Below are 11,229 nucleotides of genomic sequence, written 5' to 3'. Positions count from 1 at the left end.
ACCTCCCCCCAGCCCCCAAAACTGCACCCCCGCCCCCAACCTCATGCAACACCACCCCCAACTGCAGGCACACTCACCCTGCTCTCTGGGGTAGCTGGACTGGACACCAACAACAAGACTGCTGCAGTGCGCGCGCGCGCACACACCCTGCAACGTTTTGAAAGGTTCCACCTTTGCCCTGTACAGGACAACGTCGGAGAGATTATCTGGGCAAGGGGGGTTTAGGTTACACCCTTGTGTAGAGCTCCAGGGAAAGTGTGGGGAGAGAGAGAGAGGCCAGGCAATCAGTCACTTGGAGATGGTGCCTGATCGTTGTGCACAAAAAACGCGATCACTGTTGGAAACACGTCTTTGATGTAACGTTTCCATCAGGACCTGGAGATCTCCTTCGGATAATCTAATTTTCGGATAAGTGGAATTTGGATAATTGAGGTTCCTCTGTATATTGCAGGGGCCTTGCTTGACCAGATAAATATTGGTCAAAATGCTGGGGAGAACTTTTCCCGGCTCCTCTTCAAAATAGCTCCAGAGAAATCTCTTCCAAACCTCAACAGCTCTGATAGTGTGGCACTTCCTCAGAACCACGATGGAGCGTTTACCTGGATTTTGTGCTCAGGTCTTTGAAGTAGGAATTGAATCAATAACCTCTGGCACGGAGATGGGAATGCCACTGTGAGCCAAGGTTGACTGTGAGATCTTAGTGTTACATTTAGGACTGCATCTGTCCACCTAATGATTAGACTTCAAAACAAACATCGTAAGTTGTAAAATCATGTGGAATGTCTTGAAATGTACAAGATTCACTTGAAAACACAAGTTCTTTCTTAATGTGAATGATATTAGGAGACCGATCCACAAAACAAGCAACAAATTGCAGTTTTTAAAGTTTTTTTCTTATATAGCCTCCACTTTGAAGATACAAAAACAGAAGCTGCTGGACAGGGATAACTCCATGGTGCTGTGCCTATTTGATAGGGATGCTTTTCTCTGTCTAAAGGATGAGGTAATTACTTCAGGAGTAGTTATTGAATTTTGATTTCCAAATAGCATCACTACAAGCACACCTGAGTGTTTTTCAGCATCTCTGGGTGTCTGTAATTTCAGTTTAATTAATCAGTTGGAGTTGTGAATGTGCAGAAGGATGAGTAAATTTAATCTTAATGTGAGAATGTTTTCACCAGTGTTACTAGAATCAGAGTGTCAGCGTTATAGTAACCTTTTATTTTGCTGATTTTTATTTTGTTTCAGCAGTCAGGATCCTGCTGAGAGCAATTCAAGACGACAACCATTTACACGTACATTATTGTTTTATTTGTTCTGTGCTTTATACGACATCCTGGATTCATATATCAGCTTTAGTACAGTGTTCCAAGGCACTGCTCAGCAGCCTTATCACGAAAACATTGACCCTGATCACACAGGGAGCACCACCAGTTGCAATTTACCCCAAAGCACACACCATCCTGATTTGGAACTAAATCAATTTATTCTTCACTATCACTGGATTAAAGCCCTGGAATACCCTTCCAAATATTACTGAGACTGGCCGCACACCACATGGACAGCTATAAGAAGGTAGCTCACTAGGGCAATTAAGGTTAGCTCTGCCAGCAATACCAATGTGCCAAGGATAATTTTTTTTTTAATTCAGGTGGCCAAAAAAGGTAGATTTTAATAAGTAACTTAAAGATGGAGAGATGCAGAAAGGTATTGGAAAAAAATGTTTTAAGTCTTGGGACTTCAGCATGTGAAGGCATGGCCATAAGTGGTGGAGCAATATAATTCGGCTGATCAAGAGGCTAGATCTTAGAGGGTTGTCGAGCTGGAGATTTCAGAGGTGGAGAGCACGGATCGTGAAATTAGTACTGTAGTGGTTGTGGTATGTAGCTCAAGTAAGAGTGATGTGAGGGAGCTGAAAACCTATTGGCCTTCAAGTAAGTGCTAACATAAAACCAATGGAGACTATCTGAAATAGGAGCTACTGTCAACCCCAAACTAAGTTGAAGATGTAATAGGTGATATTACTGGGATGAGGCAGGTGGGAGGTGAATCCAGGCCTACAATGCAGCCCATTACTTTTACTAAGGAGCATTGTCTGACAGGTCAATGGCAAGTTTTGCATCCATTCTCTCTTCCATGCCTGAGACCTGCCACAGACATCTGAATTTGTTGCTTTCCCCTTCTTTGATAGGGCTAAAAATGCACTCTTAGTTGCTCAGCTCTCACGCAGTTTGTGTAAATAAATGGTCTGCTTATAATTGTAGCAACAATGCCAGACATCACGAGGAGATAGCCAATGGCATTTACACCACAATCAAAGACTTTCTCTAATTTTCACCCATCCTTTCTCAAAGATACTGGATCGACAGCTACCCTCTCCACTCTCTCATGTAATTAGTGTGGCGGGGAAAAGTCAGATCTGATCCAGATCCTATTCTCATCCACCTTTCAAATGTGAGCACCCTCCAGTAGAAGGCTGGATGGCTTAACTGGGCAGCAAGCTGAGCTGGATTTTATGATTTACATCTCCTCAAATCCTGCACAGTAATTTTGAGGAAACAATAATTTGGTACCATCAACAACCCTGCGCTGAAAGAAAGAACTTGAAGTTATGCTGCATGTTTCATAACCCAGGGCATCCCAAATAATTTCACATACAATGAAATGCTTTAGTTGTGTCATACTGCAGTTTCCTTGCTAACAGCATTGTGGGTCTACCTCTAGTAGGTGGACTGCAGCAATTCAATGAGGTAGTGCACCATCACCTTCTCAAGGGTAACTAGGGACAGGCAATGCTGGCCTAGGCAATGACACCCACATCCCAGAAGTGAATAACAAAACCTCTCTGTTACAGTGTAGGAAATGCAGCAGCCAACAGTAAAGTTCCCAGAGGGTTGGATGATCCAACATTGAAGATATTTGATGCTGGGACAGACAGAGCTTTGGTGTTTTGGGGAATTGAGGGATATGGGGAATGGATGGGAAAGTGGAACTGAACCAGATCAGCGATGAACATATTGAACCGTGGAACAAGCGTGGAACTCCATATAGTCTACTCCTGCTCCCATTTCTTGTCTATCCCACAAACATATATGTCATATTGACTGGATCATGTCTTGATGGTTGTGGTGCTTGAGGTCAAAATACCCTGCACTCTTCTTTGAACAGTGCCATGAGAACTCTTCTATCTGTTGAGGGCAGGCAACATTTTGGTTTACCATCTTATCTGCAAGGGGACATTTTTGATATTGTGGTACTCCTTCAGTGCACCATTGAAATGTCTTCTATACTTGCAGCTGTGGAGTGTGACTTGAACTGACAATTCACTGACTCAGAGATGAAAATGCTGCCCATGTGGATGTGAGTGATGGGAAGGGGGAATAGCTGTCTGCATGTTCTGCTTATGATCTATTGGAGGAAATGATTTGAAATGACACAATGTCTACAAACAAATGAATTTGAAGCAGGAGTAAACCAGGGGAAGCCTGGTCCACCATTTTATAAGATCACTTCACATGCCTGTTTGGCTCTGGGAATCTTGTCAAGAATCTGTCCACCTCCCCCTTAAAACTATTCAAGTACTTTGCTTGCATGACTTTTTGAAGAAGAGAGTTCCAAAGTATCGTGACCCTCTAAATTTCTTCTTATGTCCATCATAAATTAGTAACTCCTTTTTTTTAAAAAAGTGATCTCTTTTTTGTGGATTCTAGATTCTAGATTAGAGGCAGGTCAGAGAAGTTTCACGAGATTAATTCCAGAGATGATAAGGCTTGTCTTATGAGGAGAGATTGAGCAGTTAGGTCCTTACTGACTAGAGTTGAGAAGAATGAGAGGAGATCTAATTGATGGCAAACATTCTTCTCTGATCACTACACCTCCAATTTTGGTGTCATCTGCAAACTTACTAGCCATACCACCTTTGTTCATATCCAGATCATTTATATAAATGATGAAATGCAGTGGACCCAGCACTAATCCTTATGGCACACTTCTGGTCCCAAGCCTCCAGTCTGAAAAGGAACCCTCCAGCATCAACCTCTGTCTTCTACCATCCAGCCAGTTCTGCATCGAAATGGCAAGTTCTGTCTGTATTCCAACCTTGCTAGCCAGTCTCCCATGATGAACCTTGTTGAACGCCTTACTGAAATCCATATAGATCATGTTCACCACTCTGCCCTCATCAATCCTCTTTGCTACTTCTTCCAAAAACTCAATCATGTTAGTGAGACATGATGTCCCACGCAAAACGCTATGTATGTTGACTATCCCAATCAGTCCTTGCCTATCCAAATACATGTAAACCCTGTCCCTCAGGATTCCCTCTAAGAACTTGCCCAACACCAATGTCAGGCCCACCGGTCTATCGTCCCCTGTATTTTCCTCGCAACCTTTCTTAAATAGTGGTACCACGTTAGCCAACCTCCAGTCTTCCAGCTCCTCACCTGTGACTATCAATGATCCAAATATATCAGCTAGGGGCCCGGCAATCAATTCCCTAGCTTCCCACAGAGTTCGAGGGTAAACTTGATCAGGTCCTGGGGATTTATATACCTCTATGCATTTTAAGACATCCAGCCCTTCTTCCTCTGTAATATGGACATTTTTCAAGATGTCACCACCTATTTCCCCACATTTTGTATCTTCCATGTCCTTCTCCACAATAAACACTGTTGCAAAATACTTATCTAGTATCTCCCTCATCTCCTGCGGTTCCACACATAGGCTGCCTTCCCAACACCTAACAGCCTTGCATTTCATCCTAACAGGAATATACTGTCTCTGGACTCTCGTTATCTCATTTTTGAAGGCTTCCCATTTTCTAGCCATCCCTTTACCTGCGAACATCCAACCCCAATCAACTTTTGAAAGTTCTTGCCTAATAACATCAAACTTGATCTTCAACCAATTTAGAACTTTAACTTTTAGATCCTGTCTATCCTTTCCCATCACCATTTTAAACTAGCAAAATTATGGCTGCTGGCTGCAAAGCGCTCCCCCACTGACACCTCAGTCACGGGGAGAGTACAATGAGATCTCGATCAGATGGGCCAATGGGTCGAGGAATGGCAGATGGAGTTTAATTTAAATAAATGTGAAGTGCTGCATTTTGTAAAGGAAAATCAGAGGAGGACTTATACACTTAATGGCAAGGTCCTGGGGAATGTTGCTGAACAAAGAGACCTTGGAGTGCAGGTTCATAGTTCCTTGAAAGTGGAGTCTCAGATAGATAGGGTCGTGAAGAAGGCATTCAGTATACTTTCCTTTATTGGTCAGAGCACTGAGTATAGGAATTTGGAGGTCATGTTGGGTCTGTACAGGACTTTGGTTAGACCACTTTTGGAATATTGTGTGCAACTCTGTTTTCCCTCCTATAGGAATTAAGGTGTGAACCTTCAAAGGGTTCAGAAAAGATTTACAACGATGTTACCAATGTTGGAGGGTTTGAGCTATAGGGAGAGGCTGAATAGGCTGGGGCTGTTTTCCCTGAAGTGTCAGAGGCTGAGGGGGGACTTTATAGAGATTTATAAAATCATGAGAGGCATGGATAGGGTAAATGGACAAGGTCTTCTCCCTGGGTTGGGGGAGTTCAGAACTAGAGAACATAAGTTTAATGTGAGAGGGGAAAGATTTACAAGGGACCTAAGGGGCAAATTTTTCACACATGTATGGTGAATGTATGGAATGAGCTGCCAGATGAAGTGGTGGAGGCTGATACAATTACAACATTTAAAAGGCATCTGGATGGGTATATGAATCAAAACGGTTTAGAGGGATATGGGCCAAGTGCTGGCAAATGGGACTAGATTGGGTTGAGGTATCTGGTCAGCATGGACGAGTTGGACCAAAGGGTCTGTTTCCGTGCTGTACATCTCTATGACGTATGCAAGATAGGTAGGAAATTGACAAAGCAGATGTAAAACGGATGTTAAAAGGGCAATCTAGAAAGAGAGACCACACCTTTAGGATAACAGGTGGCAGATTTAAAACTGAGATGAAGAGGAATGACTTCTTTCAAAGTGAGTCTGTGGAATTCACTCCCCCAGAATACAGTGGGTGTTGGGACACTGAATAATCTTAAGGAAGAGTAGACAAATTTTAATCAGTAATAGGTTATGGGGAGAGTGCAAGAGGTAGAATTGAGGCCTGAATGAGATATGCCATGATTATATTGGATGGTTGAGTAGGCTCAAGGGACTGAATTGCCAACTCTTATTCCTAGTTCTCATTCTTGCACAAGAGAAAACATCCTATCCCCATCCATCGTTGAAACCCTTCATGATCTTATATGTTCCAATCAAGTCGCTTCCAAACTCCAGCAAATACAAACCTAGTGTGTCCATTTTTCCAAGTCTCTGTGCCACTTAAGCAGCTTGATGACTGCACATTTGCCCAAATAGTTCCAAAGACTATGCAAATGCTGAGATCAGAGTGCTGATATTCAGTAACTTTAAGAAGCGCAGTCGAAAATAACATTCATCTTCTGTTCCTTTCTATAATCTGGTCCATTTTAGGACACGTGCACGTCACTGACTTCAACATTGCAGCGTTGGTGAAGGAGGAGAAGCAGGCTACTTCCATCGCAGGCACAAAACCCTACATGGGTAAGTGTGGGAGACTGAGGATTGGCTGACTAATAATAAGAGCTTGGACATATTTAGTACATTTCACAATTTTAATGTATATCAAAGCACTTTACAACCAATGTAGTTTTATTGAAATGTAATCAGTGTTGTATTGGAAGAAGCTCCACAAGTATTTTATACACTGCAAACTCCCACGCACAGCAATGTGATAACAACCACATCATTTCTTCTGTGTGATGTTGGTTGAGGGTTAAATATTAACAGAGACTGTAGAGAACTCCACTGTCCCTCAAAACAGTGCCAGAAGATCTTTTCCATCTATTTGAATGTGAAGGTCAGGCCTTGGTTTAATGTCTCATCTGAAAGGTGGCACTCACTGAGTGCTGACTACAGTTTCAGCAACCGCAGGGGATGAACTTGGACTTCACCAGTTTCTTCATCCCCCCTCCCCCCACCTTGTCTCAGCCGGATCCTTCCAGCCCGGCACCGCCTTCCTGACCTGCAGTCTTCTTCTTGACCTCTCCGCCTCCACCCTACTCCGACCTATCACCCTCACCTTGACCTCTTTCCACCTATCACATTTCCAACTCCCCTCCTCCAAGTCCCTCCTCCCTACCTTTTATCTTCTCCTGCTGAACACTCTCTGCTCATTCCTGAAGAAGGGCCTGTGCCCGAAACGTCGAATCTCCTGTTCCCTGGATGCTGCCTGACCTGCTGTGCTGTTCCAGCAATAAAGTTTCAACTGACTACAGTTTCAGCCTGGATCGTGTGCTTAAGTCACTAGAGTGGGACTCAAATGGACAACTTTATTTAGTCAGTTTGGAACTAATTGTTTTGAAGGAAAATAATCAAATTATGTGAGATATATCAGAAGCTATATTATAGATGAGTATTCATTGTTAAGAATGAACAGTAACAATACTGGTATTGATATAGCATAATAAAACATCCCAAGGTACTTCACAGGAGAATTAACAAACAAAATTGGAAACCAAACCACATGAAGAGAAGTTAGTACAGGTAGCATTCGGTTTATTAAAAGAACAAAGTTTTAAGGAACATCTTAAAGAGAAGAGTGATGGAGAGGCAAGGAAGGTTAAGGGAGAGAGTCCTAAAGATTGGGGTTAAAGCAGCTGATGGTACAACAGCTGCTGATGGAGTAATTACATGAGCTAGAATTGGAAGAGTGCTGTCATCTCTGTGTTAGTGTGATGCCTTGAGAAAAGTATAGGCACCACCACAAGACGAGAATATCACGACATTTATTAGGTATGGAAGTCAAGTTTTGTTGGATTGCTGAGTCAATCAGCTGTAATATAATAGAATACAGAACAGTACAGCACAAGGAAAGGCCTTTAGGCCATGATGCCTTTCTAAACTAATCCCAACTGCCTACATATGGCCCGTATTCCTCCATTCTCTGCCTACTCATGTGTCTGTCTCAATGCCTCTTGAACATTGCTATCATATCTGCTTCTACAACCACTCCTAGCAGTGCATTCCAGGCGTCTACCACACTCTGTAAAAAAACACTTGCCTCACGCATCTCCTTTAAACTTTCCCCTCTCACTTTAAACCTTTAGCCCTTAGTATTTGACATTTTCACTCTGGGAAAGACACTCCAAATGTACACCCAATACTTGTCTCTCATGATTTTAAATATTTCTCTCAGATGGCCCCTCAGCCTCCGATGCTCTTGTGAAAACAATCCAAGTTTTTCCAACCTCTCCTTATAGCTAATACACTCCAATCCAGGCACCGTTCTGATAAACTTTTTCTGCATCCTCTCTAAAGTCTCCACATCACCTCACAGTGGATTAAACTCCATCTGCCATTTATCTGCCCAACTTTCTAGTTGATCTATTTCTTTCTGCATCCTTTGACATCTTTTTTGACTATCCACAATTCTACCAATTTTCATGTCATCTGCAAACTTACTAATTAGTCCACTGACGTTTTAATCTAAATCATTTATATATATTGCAAACAATATAGGCCCCAACACTGATCCTTGTGGAACACCACTGGTTACAGACCTCTGGTCAGAAAAGCATCCCTCCACAACTACACTCTGTCTTCTATGGCCAAACCAATTTTGGATCTAACCTGCCAACTGACCATGGATTCCATGTGATTTGATCTTCTGGACCACCCTACCATGAGGGACCTTGTTAAATGCAATAGGCAAAGTAGGAGTTATAACAGTGTAGAACAACAGTTTATATTTAAGCAGTATCTTTAATGCAAGGCGTCTCAAGATGGAGGTGGTGATGTAATTATATTGTCACCAGACTAGTGCTCTAGGGACATCAATTTGGATTCCACCATAGTCATACAGCACAGAAGAAGCCCTTCAGCACATCAAGTCTGTTTCAATATATCTGTACGAATCTCATATTCCAACATTTAGCCTGTAGCTTTGAATTTTATGATACTTCAAGTGCTCATCCACATACTTTTTTTAAAAGTTGAGAGGTTTCCCAAGACAGTGCACTCCAAAATTCCACCAGCCTTTGAGTGAAAAATGTTCTCTTTAAATCATCTCTAAACTTCCTGCCTTTCACCTTAAAATGATGCCTCTTCATTTTTGACTCTTCAACTAAGGGGCAGACAGTGAAATTTGAATCATCAATCTTCTGGAATAAGAAGTTAGTGTAAACGAGACCATGTAATTGTTGTTGATTATTCATTAAAATTCTATAGGGACATCTTTACCTGGCCCGACCCACATATGATTCCAGACCCACAGTAATATGGTTTAATCTTAACTGCTCTCTGAAATGGCCAAAAACCAGTCAGTTGAAGCAGGATTAAGGATGGATAATAAGTGCTGGTCCATTCTACATTATCCACATGCCATGTTTTTTTAAAGGTGCTCGACAGGAGCATGAAGAAAGCCATATTCTTGCTAGTCTGATGCTAGGTCTGTTCTTTTGGGATCCAGTTCCTTTTGGTATGGGTTGTGGAGTTCTATGGAGCTAGTACAGAGCATGCTGTATGCTAGATGTGCACGGAACTGACAGAGGTTCTCCCCAAGGCTGGAAGCAAAGAATTGGAATAGGATAGAGGAAAGCAGAATGAATTCTGTGAGTGGATAGCCCTTTCCATAAAGTAGGGCCACTGTTTGTTTTTTTCAATATGAGCCACATCCCTTAATGTGTCGGATGTCAAACCCCAGGAGAGTAGGTGTAATTGCAAAAACCACATTTTAATGCTGCCAATGTAGTATTCTCGTTATATCAAGCACCATATTTGGAAAGTTACTGAGATAGTCCAATGAGTGGATTTTGTTGTATTGTGTGAGGTGCATGATGTGGTTTGTGACAGAATAGTTGACTTTTTATTCACCTAAAGTCATGCTTAGTTTGGATATGAAACAGGACAGTACAGCAAGCATCCTGTAGGTGAGGATGCTGTCAGTTCATTCTAGTGTTGATTACAGTTCTAACATTGTCACAGGAATCACATCAGTGTAAAGAGCTTAACCACAGCCTGGATACAGCAGTCAAGTAACTGAATACAGATGTGCTGGTCTGGAGATAGCTTAAATTATTAATTCACCAATTCCACCTCTAAACCACAACCACACTGCTAAGATAAGATGTTCCTCGGCCCATCTTATAGACAGGGAAAAGACAGATTCCACACACCCAGCCATATTTGAACAGTGATGAGTAAAATCTTGAGGTGGGATGGGCGGAGTTGGTGGTGTTACCTTCATCAAAAACTCTCAAATTGTGACCTATTTTACAATGGGAGCCAATCAGATAGGTTCCAACTACCCAAAAACTTGACATGTACATCACATTGTATAAGATAAAGGATAATAAGTACAATGTTTTTAATACATATAATGAAGTTTTTCTAAAACATTGCCTCATATAATAAGAAATATTTAAAATTGGTCATACTGGATCTTATTATAAATCTCTCCAAAGGAATGTGATGACCACTCCAACAATGAACATCCTTATGCAGAAAACGTCAGTGGCAACATGACAGATAAAGCATGCACAGTGTGCACATTCATGTCCAAGAAATCAACTACCTCATGGACACCTCATTATAATAGTTTGATTTAGATGCAATCATTTAGATGTTTTTTAAATTGTTTGACATTTTCTCCAAATTAGTTTGTTCGGAAGCCTGTAGGGGGAAAGACACACAAATAGACAGACAACTCAACTAAGGGAGAAAGGAATAGAAGGATATAATAATGAAAATAGAGGAAGAAAGCTTCTGTGGAATATAAACACCAGCATAGATATTTGAGCTGAATGGCCTCTTTCTTTACTGTAAGTGTTATAAAAATGTATATGATTTATATAAGGTAGAGAAAGCTGAAAGTAAAGTTAAATGGCTATTTTTTAGAGGGATGTGCACAGTGAAGCTGCCTAGAGTTTAGTGTTAGAGGAACTGCAATGACTGATATGAAGACATTAACTTGTTTGTTCAGGGCATACTTCCAAAATGTACAGATATAAAATTTGGAAATGTAGTAAACCATGAGGTGGATAGTTACAGTGCTCAGGAGGACACGAACAATTGATTGAAATGGGTAAGTGCAGGCAGGTGACATTTAACCAGAATTGTGAAGTCATTGCATTTTTGTGTGAAAAGGAGGAGAAATAGTGTAAATAGTGTA

The 11,229-nt window shown here is 41.5% G+C and overlaps 1 protein-coding gene across 2 annotated transcripts in view; it reads left to right on the top strand.

The window, feature by feature from the left end:
- The window catches only part of LOC122556786 (serine/threonine-protein kinase 32A-like), a 303,260-nt gene that overhangs the window by 198,132 nt on the left and 93,899 nt on the right, over positions 1-11,229 (top strand). For both annotated transcript variants that reach the window (XM_043703955.1, XM_043703956.1), the window contains exon 6: positions 6,513-6,602. In XM_043703955.1, coding sequence (XP_043559890.1) covers positions 6,513-6,602 — 90 coding nt within the window. The remainder of the gene's footprint in view (positions 1-6,512; positions 6,603-11,229) is intronic.

This window comes from Chiloscyllium plagiosum, chromosome 14, assembly GCF_004010195.1.
Source record: "Chiloscyllium plagiosum isolate BGI_BamShark_2017 chromosome 14, ASM401019v2, whole genome shotgun sequence".
In the NCBI taxonomy this organism is placed as follows: Eukaryota; Metazoa; Chordata; class Chondrichthyes; order Orectolobiformes; family Hemiscylliidae; genus Chiloscyllium; species Chiloscyllium plagiosum.
This window is presented reverse-complemented; position numbering and strand designations above follow the sequence as displayed.